Source organism: Brachyistius frenatus, unplaced genomic scaffold, assembly GCF_029030835.1.
Source record: "Brachyistius frenatus isolate BFR_SWC_R1_liver_20210118 unplaced genomic scaffold, ASM2903083v1 Contig_94, whole genome shotgun sequence".
NCBI classification, from domain to species: Eukaryota; Metazoa; Chordata; class Actinopteri; family Embiotocidae; genus Brachyistius; species Brachyistius frenatus.
In genome coordinates this window covers 141748-167692 of record NW_027210693.1, presented here as the reverse complement: position 1 = coordinate 167692, position 25945 = coordinate 141748, and the positions used below count along the sequence as shown (strand labels likewise).

At 39.5% G+C, this 25945-nt stretch overlaps 1 protein-coding gene across 1 annotated transcript in view; it reads left to right on the top strand.

Annotated features, from left to right (window-relative positions):
- Nucleotides 1–25945, top strand: part of arhgap24 (Rho GTPase activating protein 24) — a 61722-nt gene that overhangs the window by 6714 nt on the left and 29063 nt on the right. Inside the window, exons 3-4 of the mRNA XM_069710792.1 lie at nucleotides 1951–2166; nucleotides 14004–14091. Of these exons, the coding sequence (XP_069566893.1) occupies nucleotides 1966–2166; nucleotides 14004–14091 (289 nt within the window). The 5' untranslated portion in view covers nucleotides 1951–1965. The remainder of the gene's footprint in view (nucleotides 1–1950; nucleotides 2167–14003; nucleotides 14092–25945) is intronic.

The following is a 25945-nucleotide window of genomic DNA, read 5'->3' as shown; positions in this document are numbered from 1 at the left end:
ATTAGATATGTTTGAAATAACCCACAATTGGCTTTCAGGGGGAACATAATAATTAATATAAGTAACTTTTATAAAGGTCACAATTCATCATGCTGTCACTGCATAACCTAGAGAACCACTAACTTTTCCAATAATCTTATTCTATTTGTCTGTAATTTATACATTTCGTAATGACTATGTCTTATATCCTTGCATTGCAATTTATTACCTCCAGACTAGACCACTGTGTAATGTAAATTTTAAATGGTGTTTTTACTGTCAGCCAGCTCTGAGATATTCACATTAAGAAAGCACTGAGTTATTTACAGTTTCAATTCATAGTGTAGCACCGGCCAGTCCCAGCAGTGCTGTTAACTGTGCCCCGGGCAGGAGGCATGAAATTGTGGGGCTGTGGTACCACACTTCTAACACAGCAGGTGACTGCATCAGCATATGTAAGAATCACCCATTTACTTGTGATTTATGCTACCTGTGTGTGTGCATCTGTTCATTTGTGTGCAAACAGATTGTTCAGCCAACCAGGATCAAAGATACAGAGTTTATTTCCACCAATATTAGGGGAAAATCTTCCCTCTCAATTAAGATTTTTGGAGTAAACTGATCCCACTGTTCAGGGAAGAATTTTTTCCCACAAAAATTAAAATTGAGCAAAGATGAAGTAGAGATGGATAAAAGATAATAAGTGGGTTATAGCCACCACAATCCAGTGAAAAACAGCTATTTTCTTAGAGAGGAATGCAGAGCAGTGAGCGTGTTTGTGCATGAACGTGCACTCACTTACTTAGACTGCCTGCATACAGAAAGTTTTCAGTTCAGCACAGCAGCTCTGCTGCACTTGCTCCGCTGCTGCTTGGAAAACTGCCGCGCTGCATCTGGTCCTCATCTGGACCTCATCTGGACCTGTGGGCTGCTTGGACATCCACCAAGTCAAGCACAAGAAGAGCCACTGATAACATGGCAATGCTCAAAGCTTAAAGCATTCTCTGTATGCCACTGAATGAGGCAGATGTCCACGTGTTTACATGGAAACTACATTTGTTTTATTGCAAGTGTGGTGTTGTTTGTCTGTAAGTACATCCATGAACTATATGTGCTGACATGTGTAAAAGTTTTAGGAGCAGCCAAGCACATTTGTTGCATTTGACTACAGCCTACATTAAAACTGTAATGCAGAACTTTCACATACTCTGAATAAATAAATGTCTGTTACATGCTAAGCAAGTTCACACGACTATTAAGCCCATGGAGATCTAGATCCGATTTTGTCCACTTGATAAGAAGGGTCCTGTCATATCAAAATTTAAAAAAAGGTTGAAGGATTAAAAAGGCAGACAAAATATACCACTGAGACAAGAACCAGTCCGGCCCGCCAGTGTGGTGGGTAACAGGAAAAAAGATAAAAGAGATTTGAGGTTTGGTCTGTGGACTTGTTCTCTGGCTTATGAATTCCTCCACCCACATTTCCACTTCTGCCTTTGTCTGCTTGCATCACTCAGCTCTGTCTGAGTGCCTCTCACGCTCCACAACAGATAAACTAAGGCCAGAAAGCCTTAAAAGATTAATTCAAAAGAGAAAAACATACAAACAGAAATTATGATCATGCACATCTAGTGGTATGTTGCAGTACAGATAGTGTAGGCGTTATAGGATGAGGTTTTGAGAAAGACGTGATGAATTCTATTAGAGGTGAAGTTACATTTGAAAAAAGGAGAATTTTTTTTCTAGAAATATTGTTTCAGTCTAAAATGACAAACCAATGATTGGTCGTCATTAAATCAACTGAAGGAATAGTTTATTTGAACATATATGCTTCCATATAAGTGTGGTGTCCAGTTTCCCTATCTCTCCTCTGCCAGTTGAAATCTTGCAAGATATTGGCTCTGTTTGGTCCAATGCCAACTCACAGCTTCTGTCAGTCTTAACGGAGTACAATTGCTTTACTGTTTGCAGCTTGGAGTTGCTGTTATGGACGACCAGTGTGTGTCCCACAGCAGTCCTCAGCGCGGCGGAGGTCCAGCCGGCACCGAGGCTCAGAAGCCGAATGTCATCAGGTGTGGGTGGCTCAGGAAGCAAGGAGGTTTTGTCAAGACGTGGCACAGTCGCTGGTTTGTGCTCAGAGGGGATCAGCTCCACTACTACAAAGACGAGGAGGAGACCAAAGCCCTGGTAAGGCTGTGAGTGCACTCGAAGACCAATCCCCACATCACACACATTAAAGATTTCACTGACTTATCGTTGAGTTTTTGATACGACTTCTTACAGCACAATTAGACAAATGAATTCAGACAAATCCAAAGCTGACAAATTGTTGGTTAACATTAATTTCAAAGTCATTATCATTCTTACAGCCAATGTTTGATTGAATCTATAAACCCCACCAAACATCTGCTTGAAAATAAGGAATATTTTGAACACACACGAGTATTGTTAAAGTGGAATCTGCATCCTTTTTTTTATCCTACAAGACAAACTGTGACCCGTTAAAAACACCTCAGCCTCAAAGCCTATGATTTTACAATCAGCTCTTTCAAAAAATTTAAAAGGAAAAGAACAGTGACCAATGTCTCTGTCAGAGGCTTCTGTCCTGTATGCTTTCTTATTGTGGGTTGTTTTGTTTGTTTAAATGGTTTGTACAGGACATGGCACTGCATTAATCAAAAAGCAAATGCAGTTAACTTTAAACATTCAAAGAGGCTTGTCTCGGAAACGTTATGGGGCCCCTGAGAGTTAAGCGCACTGCAACCAAAGAAAACAGGCAACTAAAACACTGGCAAAGTGAGAGAGCAGCTTCACCTTTCTGACAGATATATGCAGCTTTTAGAGAAACTGCTGCCAAGTGGGAAAACACAACCAAATACAGAAACGGGTTGCAAATACAGAAAACACAGCCAAACACTGAAGGTAGCACAGACTGCAATGGAAATGTTTTCAGGAGACAGTAAGAAATGACAAGCGTGCCAAGTGTACGCATGAATCTGACTATCTAACAGTGGAAAATGTGCTAAAAGGTACTTTTTTTTTTTTTTTTTGCTTGTTTAACTATTCTGATCTTATGATTAAAACTTTATTCCAGATTTCTGCTCTTAACGCTGCAGAGTTTCTGGATCTGGTTGTGTTTTCTGTGTTCGCAGCTCATTCTTTATTTGGTTGGATTTTTCTAAATGCTGCATGTGTTGTCAAAATTGGTGATAATACTTTCTTGGTTTGTGTCTTTGCCACTTTACTTCGAGACCTCTGGATACATGTTACAGTACGGCCAAGTGAGATAAGAAGATCCAGCTCTGATTCCCCGGCTTGTTTTGACCCCACCAGGTAAACAGATGTGAGCTTGATTTGAATGAAGCCAACACAGAAAGCTGCCCTGAACGGAGAGGAGAGAGTGAGTAATGCAGACAATAAGGCCATCACTAACGTTACTGTAACTAAGCAGCTTTTCTCACTGAGCATGTGTGGACTGAACAAAGACGCAGCCACACAGACTTTGGATTCACAGTACAAAGCAGGAATCATAGAAATGTGGAAGAGAACGGATAAATAATGAAATCCACGAGGTTGGTTCAATAAAGGGCTGCATGATGCACGTAACAAACTGTCTTTGGTGCCAAACAAAGGACACCTGTTAATCAGACATGATGCTACACCCAGGGCAGTCATGATCATGAACGTTTAGTTAACGATTTGTTGTCATACAAATAACTGTGATTCATGATTTAATTGTCTTTGTCTGTTCATTTTATGCCACCATTTATCACAGTTTAGTCATGCACACAGACCTTACAAAGAATAAAAACCCAAGCACTTTGAGATAAAAAGTTGGTGGAACCACTTGTCCACTGATATGCCTTTAAACAACAGCAGAAGAAGAAGACGGGCTCAATGACATGACATCATTCAAAGAGTGTCAATCAAACCTCAAATGATGAAAAATGGTGTGGAAATGTGACATTTTTGTTCAGTTTCATCCAGCTGTTTTTATACAAATGAATATAAATAATTTGATTATGCAAAATTATTGCAGTCAGCTCAAATAATCGTGATCAGCAGAATAATATTTTATAAATATGACAGTCCCTGTTACAACCAGGAGACGAGTATCAGCTTAGCTTTGCATAAAAACTGGATGTAAAGGAACTTTATACTCAGTTATAATTCATTAACACTGGAGTCTGTTCTCAAGCGGCTGTCTGTTTATATATATATATTACACCTGTTATCTTTGTATTAGTTCCAGTTATTTCCAGATTTTTCTCCCCGCTCAATCACTGGTACTCTGTTCTTTATCATGGAGAATTACTTTTTTGTATTTGCAGAAGACAGTTATTTCTTGCCAGAAGCTCTGTTCTTTGTCTGAAAAAATACACAAAGGACCACATCCTTTTCCAATATCTGTTCCACCCAAACAGTGTCCTCTTTTTCCAGTAGAAACTTGAGCACAATTGAAATCGTTATTCTGCTCATCTACCCACATTTCTTTTTGTCTGGCTGATTTCCCAGCAAACTCAGCTCAGCCAAACCCAAGCCACATCAGCAGCAGAAGTCTGTGGAGGTTGAAGCTCCAGACCTGAAGGTGGGCCACTGGCCAGACACAGGAAGAGGAGCTATTCTCACAGCTATTTCTGGGCTCTTAGTAGTGTATTTAAAATGGAGGGCGGTCCTACTGAGTTTTAGGAGGACCAGCAGATTTACTTTGATTTTTGGAGCCGTAAATATTCTGGTGTAAATTCTGTTCAGTAGATCTTCATAATAGTTTACAGGAAATGACAGGACACAGTTTGTTTCCCTGAAATATCTCTATTTATCTACCCAGAAAAGCTACTTGTTAATGTCCCGACAACTTAATTTACCTGAAGAACAAAATATGTTTTGCAACTTTTCATTCTTGCCCTACTTCTGAAACAAGGCCATCATTATATTTCAGATACCTCAAACTGTTATTTGTTTTCAGCGAATAGGAAATTTGAATAAAGTGGGTCAGGCTCAGATGACTATTATGTTCAACGTCCTTAAATCTCCACCAACTCCAAAGCATAGCAGCGTGGAAGAACGCAAATCAACACTCAAGACAAGATATCTTACCCAGCAGAATACAAGATACCTGGTTTAGAGTTTCAAACATCCCAAAAGGAAGAACATAAGTAGGACAAAGAGGAGACAAAGCTTGAACAGTGACGATCAAGATCAGGGCAAACGCACACACGAGCACACAAAGGCACCAAGATACATCTCTTAACTTCCACTGTGAGCAGCGGAGTGACATCTCCCCCCCCCGTCCCAAACTGGGAACCACACAACACAGGAGCCATATTTAGACCAGCTATTAATTAATCCTCTCACGTGCTGTGAAGTCTCCATTTGTTACCTGTCACATTAACCTAATTGCTGCCTCCTCAGTGGGAGCAAGAACATCTGCCCGTTTATGTTGCCCATAGAAACACAGACGCCACCATGGTGCCGACTGATTAGACAGGAACCGTGATATACAGCAGGCTATTTAATACATTTCTGGCTTGAAGTAAAGATACTTTTTTTTTTATTTTAGGAAAAAAACATTTGAGAGAGCCTGATAAGTGTTTTTGATTGTTGTGCTAAAAATAGAAGGATACATTTTTTTTTTTACAAAAACAATAGCAGAAACTTATACTTTCACATGCTTGTAGCTTTTACTATTTTAAGGGCTGCATTTGTGTGATACAGACCTTTTGGTTTATTTAATTTTTTTGGTTGTTTTTTTCATACCAATACTCATTAGTTTCCATTTGTCATGACCACAATCACTTACTAGCTCTAACCAAGTTGTTTTTGTTGCCATGCTGATCCTTAAACCCGCAAAAACACACAGTGGTATTGGCTGTTGGGTTGCAGAGGGTTGTGATGTTGCCTGTCCACCTTTGTTTGTTTTGTTTTGTTTCATGTCTTACAAACGGTACTCAACTACCCCTCACCTCGAAATAAGAATAAGAATAGGCTTTCTTATCAAGGAGGAGTTCTGACGTTCATGAAAAATGTTATCTTGACAAAAGCATGTTATTGTTGTCAGTGCAGGCGATCATGCTGTGTCGTACACAGTTGGGCCAAACCTCTCTGAGCAACGTGTGGAATCTGAAGAATGGGAGTCAGATGGAGGTGAAGGGTCACTGGCAAGCGTGCGTAGGGTATAGCACGTGTAGGCTTAGTGTCAACATGCCATCTGCCTGCCCTTACTCGTCCATGGAGATGTATGCACGCACAAGCATGCACGTCCTGACTCACATTCTCAGATACACGGACACACGTGCACTCAGATTTAATCTGGCTTAACCATAAACAAAGACTGTATTCATCCGGTGGGTGAAATGGTTTGATTATTGTAATTTAAACCACTTAGCATTGTATCTGTACACCAGTGAATTAAGGGAGGTACCATAATGAATGAATGAGAGAATTGTGAATGAATACATTGAAATAAGTTAATGTATTAAGACATGAAAGATGCATAAAACTTGAATTAGAATATTATGGTTCAAGCCACATCAAGTCTTACAAGTCAGTTAATTACTATTCATAGCATGAGGGGGCCACATCTGAACTCAGGCTAAATGAAAAGTGGCTTTAATCAGAAATTACATGAAATCAATAATGCAACAGTGCACTGAAAGTCCTTTGTTTTCGATGCTTGAGCTGGAAACCGTTTGACCTTGGCATTTAACAGGAGCAAATAAAATGCCACTGCAGCTATGTAATTATTCATTTTGCAAGACTGTCTTCTTTCTGCTGTTTTGATGAAAGCAGTCAGATTTGACATTGACAAACAGACAACACTTAGACTTTTTTTTACAGCGCCGTCGCAGAAAAATTAAGACTATATATCGGTGTCGAAGTTGCAGGGAGCCACATCTCATCCACACATGATCTGACTGACGTACTTGAACTTCAGAGGAGGGCGTACAATAATGTGAGCACCAAGCAAACATGTATATAACTTGTATACATTATTAAAAGCATCCCAGACTTCATCTTCTGATCACAGACACCTGTACTTGTGTCCGGGGGTCGTCTGATGCCAGATCCTCTCTTATTCCTGACATTATTGCATCGGTTGGAAAGTAATATTGATGCCCAGCATTTTATATAACAAGCTAAAAACACTGGAGCATGAAACGAATTCATCATTAACAGAAGGCAGCTCTGGCTGTCCAAGTATAGACTCCTGTACGCCGACTGCATATCTAATAGGATCTGCATTGATGGATGGAAAAGTCAATTAACTCTCACTGGACTTGCAACAAGTTCCTATTTTCTAAGCAGTTGCTCTGTCTGCAATACCTGAGGTGGTAACAAGGTACTACTGTCTGTGAGATGGAGGTAGATGCAGGTGTAAGGGTATTTGTAAAAGAGAGTATACAGCTGGTGCAGGAGCCTGCTTGAGAGTTGAATCACATCAGAAACTGATTTCAGCTGGTATTTCTGAGCTGGAGACTTTTTCTAACTTTACTTTCTATTGGTTTCATAGACAGTCTGAAAATCCCACAGAACAGTGAGTGTTATGGTCTGTAGTTCTGGCAAATTTAACTTGTACCAGCTATAATCTATGTTTTTAGGATGACTTGCTTGTAAAGGGGGCTGCATCATATCTGTGATCCACAAAAAATGATCATCCTTCTCTTTATTTAAGTGTTAGTTTTTCCCAGAAATTTTCAGCATCTTTCAGCTCGTTCTTTTTCTTGTCTTTTGGCCAAAACAATGAGCGTGCAGTGAGTTCTGAAATCCCACTGTAGGCTGCATTATCTCCACAGCACAAACAAATGACGTTTGCAAGAAGCTGTTGAACATTTAGCTGCTGAAGAGCCAGATGTCTCCTTCAGGAAATGGTGATAAAATCCACTATTACAGGTTTAACTTAAAGGAAAAGCTCAGATTGTTTTGTCATAAAGCGGCACCAGGTACTTAGCAGTATTTATATAGGTGAATGTTTGTTAGCTGAGGCTACAAGTCATGTAATTTAGAGGACTCTCATCCAGCTGGTGGCTTGCCAGATTATAAAAATATAACAGCAAATGTGGGCAAGCTAACGTAGACATTTAAACATGCAAACCTCACTCACCTTGTGTGAAGGTCGCTGCTCAGTCAGAGATAGAAATGACCTGCCTGACAAAAACATGTGTCAGCAGTATCAGTTTATATCATATAATCCACTCCACTATGTCACCCTGAGGGAGGTCTGAGAATCAGGTATCAGAAATAGACAAAAATACACAGAAAAACACAAAAGATCTCTTCTCTTGTGAATGCTTTAAACATTGTTTTTCTGCTGCTGTAATATATCCACTTCAACTCTGGTCTGATTGCTAATGTCCATTCTGGACTGCTGGGGGACGCTCAACCTCAGCTAATGTCCAACTGTCAGCGCTGTACTGGTGCGTTATTTGCACCACCTTATGAACATGAAAAGCTTTAAATCTCCAGCTTCTTTTATTTGTTGTATTTACTGTACCTTTCTCTTGTCAAGACTACAACAGTTATGCCTCTCATGTTTTTTTTCTCATCATGCCATCATAGTTTATACATGTAGTTCAGCATCTTCATTTCTGTTTAAGGAAGTCTGCTTTGAAGGACTGGCAGATATAATCAAAACTACACATGGTGGTTGGCATAAAAATAAAACTTCAAGAAGATATTTCACATCTTCAACTTCCGAGAGAAGAAGCAAATGCAACAACAGTAGCCAAACGGTAATCAAATGTGACCCTGCTGTCCTGCAATATTACGTTATAAATTAGTCAATTCAGTGTTTACACTAAATTACCCATTAACTGGGTGATAAACTGTACAAACTCTGGTATTATATTACTGTAGCATTTGTATTGATACATAAAATTAGCACTGCAGATCGTGTTTGTTCTGACAGCGCACGATATGGAAAATACCGTTTTATTAAAGCTATAAATCTCAGTACCCTGCAGGTGTAATAAAAGCTGTGCACATATATTCTCCTTGACCAAGACTTTGTCAATGACAGGATCACAAAAATTATTCGCATAAAATAATTCCCAGTTTGTATTCATGCTTCCCAGAGGAAGAACAAGTCTCCTCCCTGTGATAAAACTAAACCTTACAAGCAAAATATCTTACAGAGTTGTTAGCAGATTGTTAAGAAGCCTGAGCATGTTCATGCACATGTATTCATTATTTATATTTCTTGGTCCATAGTCTGCAGGCTGCTTTAAAATGTCTCATTTTACTCATCTATTCCTCACACTAAATAGAACAACACTGTGACAGTCAAGTGTTATTATTGGATGGTGGACCACTTCATTCCTGTGGGCGGATTTTGAAACTTGCTACAGTTATGGTATCCAGAGAGGAGTCACAATATTGTGTATTATTTAAAGCATGAATATTGTTAACAGATCACACACGTGGCCAAAACCTCAACGCAGGAATATTTAGTGAGCAGGAATTTGTCTTCTCTCTGGTCTCAGGTTGGTGCAGCTGTGTTCTAGTTTCAAACCTGTGATATATGCTGCAAAGTTCAGCTGGACTGTCGCTGAAAAGTGTACAGTGTGCCTCCTGCCACCGGGGTCGGGTATTTGTATACTTTGCAAGCCAAATGTTTTCCACAGCTGTGTTCTGGTTTTTAAGGTGTAGATACTGGAACTGAGAGTTCAGCTGAAAAGACAAAAAAAATATTTAATGGAAAGATATCTAAATAAAACTCATCTTGAGTTTTGAGTGTGTTCATACAGTATGTGTGCATAATCTCATGTGTTTATGTCATACTCATTCCTCCACACTGGTACCTGAATCGCAGGTACAGATGTTTTACAGGTGATACTTGAGGCTACTCACCATCAGCATCCAGTTTGTTCTGTATTTTTAAAGCTTACAAGGAGGTAAATCCATAAACAGAACACTCTGAACTTTAATAAAGTTACAGAAAGACATTACTTATTCAATAAGGTTAAGTAAATACTCTGAGAGACATTCTGCACCGCAGAGGAAAACATTTTTCAGTAACTTATTTTGTGCATTGTCAATTTTGTGACACAAACAGAGGGAAAAGAAGAAGATACATACAGTACTGTGTTTTTACACACAAGAAAACAGGAATATGACTTCTTCATTTCACTCATCTATGAGTAGTGAAGACAAACACGACTGGAGCAGCTGGAGGGTTGGGTGCTTTTCTCAAGGGCACTTCAGCCTTCTCTAGTTCTCCGACTAAACCCAGAATATCTCTTTACAGCATTATTTTTTCCAGATGTCAAGAAGTCTCTGTACCCTTAAAAATTCATCTTTTTTATAAATTTAATTTTTATATTTTACAGTAACTGCTGAGGCATTGAGATTATTTCACACACACAAAAAAAAAGTTAACCAATATATTGTCAAGTATTTCTCAGGCGGCTCTGATGATGTACTGTGCAGTTTCCATAAAGCAGTGCTGGTTTAAGCTGAAGACATTTGTTCTCTGTGGTTGGAGATAAAATGGCTCTGCATCAAGCAGCAGTGACAAGTGTTCCTACAAGAAAGTGATGGAACACTTTTTCAGCTGCTTGCACACAAATCACTGTAAGCTCCTTATTGCTTTTGCCTACTGTTTTTGATATATTCATTTCATTGATTTTACTGATTTATTTACCATATTCAGAACCATTATTTAAGGTAACAACATCAGATATTTGGTTGACTTTTCCAACTGGGACCAGAACTCTTCAGGTTTCTGTTTTTAAATAACATTCACCACACCTACACAATCTTTCTGCCACTGTTTTTAGCAAACAACTCAAATCGCCAGTTAAATGGTCCCAGCCTTATTTGGTGATTTTATTTCCCCTGTTGTTAAGTTCAGTTTATTATAGTTTCCTCATTTAGTTTCCAACTTCTCACATTAGCCACTTAGAGTTAATTCAGCAAGTAAATAAGAATTAATAAAGGAGTTCCCCATTTTTTCTGGCTGACTGCAGCATTACTATTTTCATTTAAGGTGGTGCAGTCACAGCTGTGGATTTTAATGTGGCTTCTGAATGTGGCTCAGGAGCAGAACTACCTGTTTAATAACTGGAATAATAATAACTTTTATTGGATTAGTGAACCAAGTGGAGCATTTACAGCAGAACAGCCATTAGTAAGTCTTTGCCCCTTCAAAAAACAAGTCTTATAGCTGGTAGTCAAAAATAGACACTAAGAATAGACACTCCGACAAATGTGCTTACACACTGTAGTCGAGACAGGTAAAAATATCTCCAGATCTGCTGCTGAGTTTGAGTTACTGCGTCTGAAAGGTCACTGAGGCTGCAGAACTGCAATTATTGGATAAAAAGACAGCTGGCCAAAGAGCTGAGGTTTAATGAGAACTTAAATTGCCTGTTGCACCAATAACTTGTAGTAAATTGACTTCAGTGTGAGCATTTATCTGTTTGCAATCTGGAAATCAATTTCTCCACCACATGAAATACCTCTGCTTTTTATTATAATGATGACATGCACTTTTTTTTTGCACACATTCACCAAACCATATCATTAACAAACTGAGATTATTTTTTTAATTTAAACCACCAACAAAACAATAAAAAAAATTTACTGGTGTGGAGCCATTTTTTTCCTGCTAAAGATACAATATGAAGGAGAAATTATTTATCACTCCAGTTATTTAATCATTTTTATTTTTATCCTTTATTCATTAACAATTAATCACATGCTACTGGGAATAATCACCCATTACTGCAGTTTCCCTTCACTCTCTACTTATTTTATTTTCTGTTTTTTAATATTTGTTTTCTGCTCTAAGAGCCCATTTTACCCCAGCCTAAGGTGGATTGGTTGCTGAGGTATGTGATATGTTAAACCCTGGCTGTCTCAATTCCTGTTTTTGAGACAGCCTGACTGTTAATGGAGTTCCAGTGTCTCCTAGCATACAAAAAACAGCACAGAGATATGTTAACCAGGGTGGAAACTTGATTTCCATCACAAGAGGTCTTTAACACTAAATAGCTTTTCATATAGCTTGCCGATAAAAGCTGGTCCCACAATGTCGTCTCATCATTTTACTGAGAAATCCTTCATCTAAAAGGGACAGGTGAAACATCTAAAGCTGAAGGGCAGCGTGAGGACATTTACCCTAAAACTGTCAACAAATCCAAACAAACGTGGCACGTTCACAGACGTTGGGTTTATGACCAAAAAGAATGTCACATGTGGATTTGATTGCTGCAGTGAGTGCAGGCTGGCCAGACAAACTTGTGTATACACCATTAGCTGAACAGAGTAACAGTCAGTATTCTGCTATTTACCTGCAGTCTGAGAAAACACACCAAATTTGATTTCATTTGGAAGCATACTGTTGGACGGAGCCTTAGAAACAGCCTCCTGACAGGCCAGGCTGCTGCTTACAAGTCTGAGCCTCCTGCTGTCGCTTTTCTCAGACAGATTTCTCTGAGCCTCTTGTGTGTGCAGCTTTTTTTTTTTTTTTTTTTTTCAGAATAAGAGATAATTGGGTTTGTGTCATTATACCGATTCCAAAAAATGACCTCATCCTACTTAACAACAATGTTAAAATGCAAAAGAACCACCCTAAAGTAGGTCGGGTCTTTTCGTCTTGCTGGGTTGGGCTGCAGGCTGATTTACTCTTTGCTGGGTAAATATTACTCGGCCTGTGGTTGGGTTTGTCTGTAGCAAACAACAGGCCACCAAGGAGGATGTATGGAAAGTGTGTCTTTGGCTTAAAGTGGAGGAGAGGGATATCTGTGGTGTTGTGGTTTTATGGTATGGAGGAACAACACAAGCACTTTTCTTCTTTTTTAACAACATGTACAAAAAGGCGCATGTTCATGAATGTTCTCGCACGCACACAATTCCTTAAAGTCATCTCCTGTTTCCCTGGAATCACCACAATTATGGAAAGATCTGTCTCCAATGAAAGGAAGGTGCTTTTAATCTGGCGATATTGAAGCTGAACAGATTCTCTTGCTGACAACCACATCAAATAAGTCCTTTCCCTCCCCACTCCTCCACTTCGGAGCATGTCTGTCCCATCTTTATTGCCCCCCTTTAAAGCACTTCATCTGGAGCCTCAGGTAGGGTTTCCACTTCCTGATTGTCACAGTTATGGCTCATTAAAGAGCTCCCTCTCTCTCCCTCTGTCAGCAGGAAGGGAACTGACCCCCTCTCAGATCTTGTTTAATGTGCACGAGTCCTTAATACTGATGCTGTCACCTGTGCACATCTTGTCTGCATTAGCCCAGATAGAGGTCACTCTAATGACTGTCAGATGCTGCACTGTGGCACCGACGTCCGAGTTGTTGATCAACTGAAAAGTCAACTGGTTCTGTTGTAATAAGGACAAATATTTGCAAGCCAAGCAAAGTGAGGTTATCTGTAGCGAATATTAAACTTCATAATCATTACTCAGCACTTCATGGAGCTACTTTTTCATCCTGATAGGAGTAACTCGTTGGTTATTAAACTGCATGAGTGTCTGGTGCAGTCAATTTACAATTGTATTTAAAGTTTTCCTCTGAGAGTCAAGTATCAGACCCTTTCTTTAATAGGACTGGTGATCATTTTGATTATCAATCAATCTAACAGTTTATGATCTCTTGTCTTGTCTATAATATGTCATGAAGCTGTGCATAACAAAACTGCAACAGTCTAAAACCCAAAAGTCTTCAGTGTGCGGTGCTACGATAGAAAATTAAAATCCCCAAATAAATTTGCGAAGTCTGATGCAGGTGATGCTGGTGATGTGTCATCGTGGACAGAGAGATGGCGATCCTCTATTAAGATTGACACTTTGTCATATTTAAAACTCGTCTCCATCATCCAGGCGCATCCTTGCTATAATGAGAATTTGTCCAATCTGAACCATAAATACAGTAAATTTTGTTTTTCATTTTGATCCTTTACACATAAATATTCAATGCTTGACATTTACCAACAAAACAAAACATGGTAAACAAGGAAGCTGGAAAATATTCACTGTGATTGATTGTGTTTCTTCTGATCAGTCTGTTCTTTATTCTCCACAGGGTGTTATTTTCTTACCTGGAAACAAAGTTACAGAACATCCAACCAGCGGCGATGAAGGGGGAAAATTTCTTTTCGAGGTTGTTGCAGGTAGGACAAGATTAAAGCGATTCATTTACTTCGGTGTTTACTGCAGAGAGAATGATGATAGTCGTGTTGTCTGGGCTGCAGAGGGAATAAATACACGGGGTAGAAAATAACTTTGAGTCAAGTGGGACAACATTTCTAACTTGTTTCTGATTTTGTTTGCCTGCTGTTTTTTTTTTGTGATTGTTTTTTATAGAGATCTTTAGTTCTCCTGTTTTTAAATAGCATTATGGACTTCACAGTACTATATACAGTATGTGCTGTATATGATGATGGGTTTACATTTTCTCACATACTAGACAGCATTTCTTTTTTTTAAATATATGTATTTATGTAGCATGTTTTAGTCCCACAATTGCAGGGTGTGGTGAATAATAAAGGCCATGAGACAGGTTTGAATGGACATCTTTAAAAAACACAGATTATATATATTAGGCTGTTGACGTTCTGTGTGCTCAGGAGGGTTTACGAAACTGAGACTGACAAGGGAAAATATCACAATAAAAAAGTCAGGGAATTTTTAAGATTGGACAAAAGGAAGCCATATTGGAGTCTCACATTGTTTATCTCCGGTTTAAACTGTGTTTATTACACCATAATGATAATAATAATAATAATAAACTCATACAATAAATGCAGCTCAATGTGCTTTACAGCAGGAAAATTACATGCAGTGTTTCACATAAAACCAGATATAAAGCAACATAAAAACATGAACATTCTTCCCTCTCAATATAGAAAAAGAAACAAAACGAGAAATGCTGATGTTTGCTGTTTTGACGACAACCTTTACATTTGTCTTGAAGCTGTCAGACGCTAACTGAAACCACTGACCACAGTCAAACTCCCACACATAAACCCAGACACAAGACTGCATGGAAACATGCTGAAGTTCAACACAAAGGAGAAGCAGGGTATATTCCCAGGCAGAGTAATGTAGAGAATGTGAGCGTATAGAGTAGAAATTAAAAACGCACACAGGGGAAACAGACGCAGCTGTTAAAAGATATGGTAGCAGAGTTCATCAGCAGCACCAGTTGATCCGTCCCAAGCCCTGTAGAAAACACCGGATGTGCACAGCAACCACTCGTACTTTATTTGTGTCAATCTTTTCCCCGGTGTGTATTCAGTTGAGTTTCTCTCAGCGGAGACCAATATATAAATATCGAGACATCTTCTCACATGATTTGTGACTTGTTTGTGGACACATACAAACACGGGGCCGAGGAGAGGAGATAGTGGTACAAACTCATTCAGTTTAAAGGTCAATTAAAGACTGCCAAGAATGAGCTGAAATTAAACATGTTATTTATCTGGCCATGAAATGGCAGATAAACAGTGCTGGTATGTCACAGGCAAGCGGCAACCAACGGTGACGTCAGCCATTGGTTTGTGAACGGCCGTAATGAGGCCTCCAGTTCGGATATTTACCGTCACCATCTTGCTATTTCTGAGCCAGAAGTGACCACATCTGGACGAGCTGGGGGGGAGCGAGTGGTGGATCTGACTCGATCTGATTGGAAACCTGAAGATACTACGTCCCGCCCACCGATAGCTGTAACCTGACTGCACCACAGGCCTGTCAATCAAACAGACATGCCCCCGAAAACACGGCTTTTTAAAGCTTTTTTTCTCATTATTTTTCAGAAAACTAATCCGCAGGAGTGACTTTAGCTAGCAAAACTGAAATAACTTGTGTATTGACTATTTTATGAGAGAAGTTGAATGAGAACCTATGGTGCCGGAGGCTTTTGGGAGCCAACCTCTGGTGGCACTCGGTGGTATTGCAGCTTAAGGCACTTCCGCATCGTTTTTCACCTCATTTTTTTAGACCCGGAGACTACATCCACTTTTCTATACAGTCTGTGGTCACAGGTTGTGTTGAAAGACTCCTGATGGTGTTCATGTCCTTTGTCTGGCTGCTAATGGCATTGCTGGTTATCCAACAGTTTCCACATCAGCAGAGGATTAACGAGTTCCCTGCAGGGATCATTTCAGTTGCTAGTATCAACCTTTGACTAAAAGTTGTCTGGAAGTGACAGTTTTGTTTAGGCTTGTGTGTCTTTGATGGAAAACATCTTGATGTATCAGTGTAGTGGGAGGTAAACAAAAGGTTTTCTCAACACAAATCAACAAGGAGCCTCTAAAAGCCTCAGATATTTGGTGTTTTGATGCTATTTTTGATGTTCCTTACTTTCACAGAAGCAGCCAGTGTGAGCTTTGAGACCTGTTGAGACATAATGATGTGTGCCTGTAAATACACAAGATGTGCCCTGTATCGATTGAAAGTCCAAATAATTCTATTTTGATGTTGCTGTTTGGCTGCATGTTGAAGTCTGATTGAGTAAAGATCTATGCCACTAAATGAACAAAAGGGAAGCTTCAAAAACAAAACTTTGTATTTTCACTTCCCCTTTTTAATTCCTTAAAGTTTAGCTGAAAAAAAAAACAGATTTTTAAAATAACTGAACCGTTCTGGATACAGAGCTGAGGTTGATTTGAGAGAAATGACACTGTGTGTGGCACATAATTATGCACCCATCATTATTTAGAGGAATACATGACCACAGCATAATATTTAAAGTTTGAAAGGATCTGTGACATGTAGACAGATGTGTGCCACTGACAACTAGCCGTGTTCCCGTTTTATCTTTATTTTGTAGTAAGACTTTAAATGCCTCACTGACTCTTTGTGCTCTGTTTCAGCCTCCGTTTCAGTCCACCTTTTCCAGGGGTTGGCACACTTAAATATCACATCATTTTTTTGCAAGTGAAGTAGCATTAGTTTTGTAAGACGAGGCATGTAAACAGTGGTTGTGTGGTTTAATCAAGCAGTTCTTCCTCTGGAAAAAATATGTGGTGTGCTGACAGATTTTAAGTTTCTGCTGATTTATGAAACTCAGTGCTTTCCGTTGTTCACCACTACAAACAGGTTTCATCTGTTCACTTTCCTGCTGCCCGTGCTAGTGAATCTATTATCCCTACCTGCAATCACAGTCACAACATATTTGCCACAATGATATTTTTGACAATGACGTGATTTTTATAAGGTTTCTAAAGAGGCTGTCTCAGATTGAGTGTAATAGAATAAGAAAGGGTAAAGTTATGGCTTATGGATTCAACTTTTTTTTTAAATGCAATTTGTAAGACAAAGATTTTAGTATTTACCTTTAAAAAAGTTAAAGGTTACAAGGAAAAGATCACCACTCTGATTTTAATTCAACCTCTATAACTGTTTCCAGGCTAAGCTAAATTAACCATCATATTTAACAGATACGAGAGCGGTATCAATCTTCTCACCTGACTATCAGCAATAAATAAGCATATTTCTCATAAGTATTCCTTTAAAAATGAAGTATTATTTTGTTGTTTTAATGTACACATGATTTCTCTGGTTTACACCCAGGCTTTTCCTCCACCTCGCTGACCTCAGTGTCTGTTGCAAGCTTGCCTCTTCAGATTATCAAAGCCCAGGCTTGGCAAGGTCTCAGATACCGTAAAATTATTCACGCAGACCAAAACCTGCGGATTAAGATGTGCTTGCCCTTATGTTCACAACAAGAGCCCTTCAGTTCGGACTCAACAGACTTGAGTTGAGAGTTTTAGCATTCTTTAAGCACCACCAATAAACTGTTTTCTCCATCGTGCATCATCCACTACGCCCTCCTACTAATGGCAAACAAGAACATAGCTTGTTTTGAGGTGGCCAATAAAGAGGTCTTAGAGAAGCCGAGAGAGCAAATGAAAGGAAAACACAACACATTTATTCCACTGGTCTAAATGTGGCCCTGCAGTTCGAACACAACACATGGACAGTCTCTGGCAGACAGACAGACGGGAAGTGATGGGGGGAGGTGGGCTGCCAGGGAAATGGGGTGGAAGTCAAGAGTTGTACAGAGATGTCCGTTGTCTTGTAAGGGTGGCGATGAGGTTTAAACACGAGCCGTGCATCCAGTGACTGCCAGGGGCTTGAATCACACTGTGGTGGCATCTGACTCTGCTCTCACAGGAACATCCAGCGCTTTATTTTTAGCTTTTCTGGAAAGTTTTACTCAGTTATTCTGTGCCTTGGAGAAAAAGAAATCTGAAAAAAGTTGCAAAATAGTTCTTAAAACACCTGCGCTGAGCTCTCTGATGTTTTTTCTGTTCTTCCCTCTTGTTCTCAGCTCTCTTTGTCTCTCCACATCTGGTTGATGTGCGTTAAAGCTGCCGAGGGGAGGTAGAGAGGGGCGCTTATGAGGCATATATTCACCACACTGCGAACAATATTTAGACTAGAATCACAGTTGTGTCTTTATTTTCAACTGTATGACTGAGAAATAGGTACAAACACACTGGGGGTTTTTGTTTTGCTCGTGCATACCCAGACCTGAAGCACCAGCCACACTCTCTTCCATTACACCAACACGTTACGACATGTACAACAGGCCTGAGCTAAAGTTAAGAGGAATAACAACACAAATACGTAAACACAGCTGTAATAATTTCGGTTCTTGGCATTCAAAGTTTTTTTTTAAGATAATCAAGCTGGATGTTTTTAAATTATATTCGTTTATTACTTCCTGCTAGAATAAAAACGAGATATATCTCAGTCATTCTGCTGCTCAGGATGTTCATGCAGTTTTATCTGATGTTGTTGAATCCTCCCAACAATGTCAGGTATCACCAGGTATGCAGCTACGAACAATACAGCATACCAATAGAAAGCTCTGAATTTAGACAAAATGACACAGTCTCTTCATTTATTTCACCTGTCTAAGCTTAATAAATAGCTGGTGATAAATGTCACACCCCGTTGTCCAACTGTGATTAATGATCCCATTCCTTTAAAGCAAGAATCAACACAGGAAACACTCCCCGCTGCGTTTTTGATGGAGAAACAGCGTGCATGTCTTTCCCTAGGCTCCAATAAACACAAGGATTTGGCTCCAGTGTGAGTTCAGTATGGCACTCTCTCTCTCTCTCTCTCTCTCTCTCTCTCTCTCTCTCTCTCTTTGCCTCAGGCTCAGTCCTTTTTTCTCTGTCTCAGTTTCTCTTGGTTAGTGTAGCTGGTCAGACCTCTGCTGTTGAAGTTTGGGAATATTTACCTGCTCGTCCCCAGAGGACACCATCCCTTCATTCATGGGAGAACCCGTTGGGGTCACGTTGCTTTGGACGGCCTCAAGCTTAAATACTGTTTACAGCTTAAAGTGTGGAAAGTCTACATTATACAGCAGAAGAGCTAAAGAGTTTCCTCTTGCACCAGTTTCGCAGACTATCTTTGGCTCCATCTAATTACCAGAAATAGAGTAATGTCTAGGCAGTTCCTCAAATTAAGTGTGAGCTGACAGTGCAGCAGTGAAGTTAGGACGTAGAACATCTTAGAGCCAATTTTTAAATAAAGCTTATAGTGCCCTCATGTGGTGCAGTGGATCATTACAATGCTGGGTAAAAATTAAAATGACAATTTACTGTAGACCTTCTTTTGCATTTTACAAATAAGAAAACAATGATAAGTAAAAAACAATAAGGTTATTTTTCAACTGCGTTTTCATAATTTGTCTCAAAAAGAAGCAATGTGCTAATATTGTATGATTCAGTCGGTGAGTTCTGCAAGATTTAGTGCTGAAAGTTGATGTGATGTCTTTTTCAAGTAAAGATTAGTTTGCGTTTCTTTTTTTTCACACCAGATAAAGCAACAAAATTGCAGACAGTTTTAAAATAGTTTTGGTGACATGTGAAAATTTTTACATGAAATTATTGAATCTTTTTGATCAATTCAGAATGGAAAACAGTTTAAAAATAACACTACATTTTGTTTTTCACTAAGTAACATTTGTTAACATTCATTTGGTAATGACTAAGTATGTAACTTTGTAGAGAAAAATCTCGGTCGGGGACCTTGAGTAAGATTACTTTTTCAAATTATGCTTCATACATTTGGATTATTACAGTTCTTTACAGCCCCGTTGGTACATCGGTACAAATATAACCAATGATAGCATATGATATATTTCATATATGTGCCTTATATTATTTCAGATTTTGGTTTTATGCCCGTGGGTATAATAATTACACGTCTGTTCTGTGGCTGTTTTACATGTAGGTCTGAAGGGTAGCTGTAGGTGCTTTCTGCGATGATTTATGAGTATCATATCAGGTGCCTGTCTTCCTCACACAATGTGTCTTATGTGATTGAGGCATGAAAGAGTCTCAGACAGCCGAGGAGGACATTTCATATTATTCTGGTTAATGAGAAAGTCAAATACAGAGCCTGTGTGTGCAATGAGTGTGGAATGTGCTTTATCAGATTAGCATCCTAATCCCTAAACCTATATGTCAGTCTTCTTATTAAAAAACATTAAATGGTAACGACTGAATGTCAGGCCACAGCTACAGATTACTATTGGAGGCTGAAGACAGACATGTAATTTCAAGACTGCTGTACTGTTCATTATGAAGAAGCCTGAGGTCATGTATAAACCGGCATGTGGACCATAAGCACCTGAAGTTGATGATTGAATGATGGATGGGAAAATATTTTAAAAACTAACCAGTTGGGGAGGGGATGGGTGGGGCTTTAATAATCCAAACAATTATTCAACTTGTTCACTGATGGTAAGAAATGTGACTGGCTGAGAATATTACCCAGCATGCAGCAGTGTTTATGGTGAAGGAAGCCCCAGTAGAGTAATTGAGAAAGCATATTAATCTGTTGTGCTGACATTTCAGTGTCAGGATATACAATTGTCATGGGTAACTTCTGGTGCTGGCAAAGGCTGTACATGTGACGTTGTGGCCTTCGACTCGAGTATAAATAAAAGTGTGCTGGTGCTGCTTTACCTAAATCACGTAATCTAACTGTAATTATTTTTAGATAGATAGATAGGTAGATAGATAGTTACTTTATTAATCCCACAAGGGGAAATTTAGGAAGACCTAATCAATTTATTATCATTTAATGTTCATACATTCATCCGTAGCTTTACTGTGGCCTATTCTCATATTATAATGGTGTTTATGGAGTGTCTAAAATTCCTTGTACTATTTCAATCCCATAATGTGTCCACAGCTTCTGTCTGCAGGTCTATTTCAAGGCATGAGGCAAAGAGAAGGGACTGGTTTGCACACACAAAAAATATGTTTTTAAAACCTTTGTTTTTCTATTTGTTGTACATATATTTATGTATTTGCAATGCAAAGGAATAACAGGTACAAACATTAAACTTCTTCAGTGTGCAGGCCAGGATGATTTTAACATGTAGGTTATGATGAAGGCAAGTAATGACAGGGTTATTGGAAGTGCAAAAACACATGAAGGTATTATTACAAGATATAAACAAAACAAAACAGTTCCATATGAAATATCAATAGGGTTTTAAAAATAATAAAATAAAATAGAAGATAAAATAAGCAACAATTAGAGAGTAAACACATATACAAGTAGTATGCAAGATGAGTATTGTTTGTCAAAAAGGATTATAATTCTGATAAAAGTAATAATCCACTTAAAACAAGCGTAACACAAAAACATATTAATTCCCAGCCGGCCCAGCTACTGATCAACTTCGCAGCTGAGTGAGACCGCTCTACCCTGCGACAATAAATTAAATAACTTCTGGAAAATAAAATGACCTCTCCTCCCAGCACCACACGTCCCACACCCACTTCACTGTCACGGTTAGAATACATATTAATCCACACACAATGTTTGATCGGATTAATCTGACACACGGGACATAAACAAGCAGCTCTCTGTGTTCTGATATACTGATTTAATTATGAGCTGGATGTTTAGTGCCTACACAGCCTCTAATGCACCATAAATCCACAAGGAATATGAGTAACAGTTTCAGGGAAGGGAAAGAGTGAAATTGATTTTATGGATATTACTGAGGTAAAATGATTAACCCTGAAGAACAAAGATTTGCATATAAAAGTCCTCATTTGTACGCCTCCCCCTGGTCTCATCAGAGCCGGTGGGATGTTTTCAGTGTCTTTTTTCTCTCAAGAGTTCACTTTATGATGTGACATTTTCAAAAAGGTCAGAAACTGAACTTCTCTCTCCTTCCTCTTCCTCTCTGTATATTTATATATGTGTGGGACGTGTTTGTGTGCATGTGTGTGGACATGTTTACATGTTTATGTTTTCCCAGCGTGCATGTGAAGTCAGTAACCTGCTGTTTGTGACACGGCGACATATGGCCTCCTGGAGGAGTGGGTGGCCCGGCAATCTGCTGCTGTTGACATTTCTCAAATGGGGCTTCTGAGAGTCGCAATTCTTGTTGTTGTTCTCTTGATATCTTGAATTTATGACCCCTTGCGCTCACCATTACAAAGGGGGAGAAGGTGATTACAGTGGATATTGATGTTCTGGCAGCACAAGGGGAGATACTTAATGCTGAATGTAATATCACCAGAAAGGTCTTTCGATTGTTATTATTGTAAAAAGTGACATAATCTTTCACTTTACAGGCGGTTCCTTTACTAACGAGTTAGCACATCGTATCAGCCCCTTTTATGCTCCTTAATGTTCTAAATCCACAATTCAATAACTGAAGAGTTTCCTCTTCTAATGTAACATCCACCATCAAAAGCAGTGTTTTTCAAACCCACGCTTTGCCTCATTAGAGACATGCTCACCAGGGAGGATCTCAGCGAAGGATGTTTGTGTTTGACAAAGTGTTTGGAGCTCAGTGTTGAGACAGAGACGCAGTTCAAATGAAGCATCTAAAGTCTGATGTGAGAGTTTCTAAAAAAAAATACACTAAATTCTAAATAAAATAATTCCTAAATAAACTCTGTGTCTCGATAAAGACATTTAAAGGGATGATTATTTAGGTAAAGCAATGCCAGTCTGTCAGTTGCTCCCTTGACAATGACACAAAAGTCAATTTTGGCAAACAACAGCGGTGGTCAATAGAAAAAAATACTTACACATTTGACCCGCATTATTCGAACCCGAACAAGCTGAATCCCAAAAACGCTGTCTATCACCATCCTTCCTGCTCAAACACCTTTTCATGGAAGTGGCTAATTGGAGTTCAAAAGCTTGTTGGTAATAGTAACTCAAAGTCCTGCTGCCAGTGAAGACGAGTGCTGTCAGTTTAAAATAGGAGGCTCTCTGGACCCGTTGGGTTACCCTTACCCTTAAAGTTATCTGCAGGCCAGCAAGGCTGCTGTTTTCTGGTTGCCGTAGCAGAAGTTTGGGATGGATGCAAATATTGGAGGCAGTAGCAAAAGATTTAGAGATTTTCCTGTTTGAATTCCTTGAGAAATATTCATTGTCCCAGAAAGCAAAGGCAGAATATTTCTTTGTGTCTTTAAAGAGAAAAGACTGAGATTGACTGTGAAAACAGTTTGAAGTGGAGTTTGAAGAGACGAGTGTCTGAAAACATCCTTGGCAGAGGTTGCTGAGATTGTCAGAAAACTCATTAATGTCAAAGCTGTGTGCGTGAATGAAGCCTGTCCGGATAGTGTTGGAGTGTCATGATGGAAAAGACTTTTTCAGCGTCAGATACAATTTATGTTCATCTCCATTGTATTGGCAGAAGGTGGAAGCAAAGCATTTTGGGGTCTGAAGGTTGTGTTCAAACAGATTACGACTCCCTCCCCCCTGAAAGCCTGTGACAAGGTGCCGGCGAGGAAACTCTGGCTTACTGTCAAATGGATTTAAGAGTAGAAATTATTGCTGGTATTCCAAGCAGCAGTACCATCTTTTTACTCTCTTTCCGGCAGCGGAAAGGGTTGGAGCTTACTAATCCTTTGCAGATCAGGAAAAGGTCAATGACCAGCTTTACCCACAAGATCTCACCCAAGGTGCTGCGGGAGTTTGTGCTGTCAGAACTGCAGCCACAAGCTGTGTAGTCATCACATACTGATGCAGGTGTTCACATGCTTATCGTGATTAGATTTGTTAAAGGGAGCTTTGGTCTGTATGACAAAGTTGTCTCCCATGAGTGGGAGCGGGTGAGGAATGCACCTGCCAAAAAACATGAATAGCTAGTCTTGCAGCAGTCTCACAGAAGGTGTTTTTCTTTGGTGTCTCAGTGGACTGTAAAAAGCACAAATCTGCACTCATTTGGAGACAAACTCCTTCCAACAGCTGCGGTTGAATTGTGTGAATCATTCTCCAGAATGACTTCAATAAAGACCAAGCACAGGGGAGATCTGTCTGTCAACTGTGACTCAAAGAAATTACATTTTGAGTGACAAACGTGTGCACACACGCGTTATTGTTATTGGAATTGGAAAGAAAAATTAAGATTGTGGAGTGCAGGTAATATGTACGAGAGTAGATCAATAAGTACTGCGACTGCGCACCGTGACGTGCACAGAGCAAGAGGAAGGTATAATGCTAATGTGTAAGTGTTAAAAATGTTGTTTGATCATCAGCAGTTCCTGAGTTACGCAAGTTTATGTGAGCGCTGGTCTGAAGGTGGCATTTTGTCATGGAGGGCGCAGCAGATTTTGCGTCAAACTCTGGATATCAGCAACAGAGATACTTAAAATGCTTCAGGAAGCCTACGGTAATGAAGCAATGAGCCTGGAGAGATGTTTTGAGTGACATTTGTGTTTCTGAGGGGCTGAAAGTGGTTATATTTATATGATTGGTGGAACAGTTAGACAATTTCTCTGCTCGTCCGTGGCCTGTAAAGGTTTCAAACTTGAAGCTTCATATCTAACAGACATTTAAAGCAAAAAAGAAACACCACATATATGTTTTCGCTCACTTCTGCACATAAGCATTCGATTTAAGTTAAAACAGGGAACAAAGTAATATCAATAGGCTGAAAAAAAATAACATCACATTAATCAGATTAGACAGTAAAAAAAATAATGTTTGTTTGTATGCGAAAGGAGACAAATTATGTTCCTCTATGACAACACAGTGTGCAGTTTGTGTATTTTAGACACAGGTCCAAAGCTCACGGGAGCTCACATAATGACTCAAACTGTACAGGCCATTTTTCATAAAGCCATGATTGATCAACTGCTAACTGGGAAAAGGCAGCTGCAATAACAAGACAAGAGGATAATGTGTAGGATGAGTGGACGTGCAATGTTGCCTGTTCTATGTTGTTTATACTGCACAAGAGAGGTGTCTCACTTAATGATGCATCCTCCATTAGCCCCAGAGCTGTCATAATGTCATAATAATGAAAGGATGATAAACGAGCAGCTTGTGGCAGCAAACAGACGAAAGATATGAGAATGAAGTTCAACAGAACCTCTTACATGTTGAGCTGGTTGTATGTCTTAAAACCTTTTGATTTGAAAAGCTATATGTGACAAAAGCAGGAAATGAGAGAATCCAGCACATTCAAACAATTAGCTGCATACCTTTTGTATGTAGATGTTGTTTGAAACATCCGCCTCCTTCTCAGTTACCCTGCAGTAGTCCAGGACTGCTTCTTCTTCCTCTCTTGTGCGTGCGTCATTGTTCCTGTGAGTCTGCAGTGGGATTCACAGGAGGAAATGCACAGAGGCCCTGAAAGCAGGCCAGGACACAGAGAGAGGAACAGGACAGGAAGCTCAGATGCTTACATAACAGCCTTATTGACAGGATCGGTATTTGACATGTCACATACCGGTCTCCACTATCAACCTCCCACTCCAACCCCCCCCCCACACACACACACACACACACCCCATCCACAACCCCTGCCCCCACATGTATCAGGTTGGTCAGGTCTCCGTGAGGGCACATGTGGGCCTCTTCTAACATGACTTTCTGCTGGACTGTTACAGTATGTTTGTCTGATGAGGACACTTGACTTGGATGTCCAGACCAGTGGTATGTAAACTGATTTCTCTCTGTATAAATATTTGGAAGTCCCCCCTCCCTCCCACAATCCAACAGGTAGCATTGGTCCTA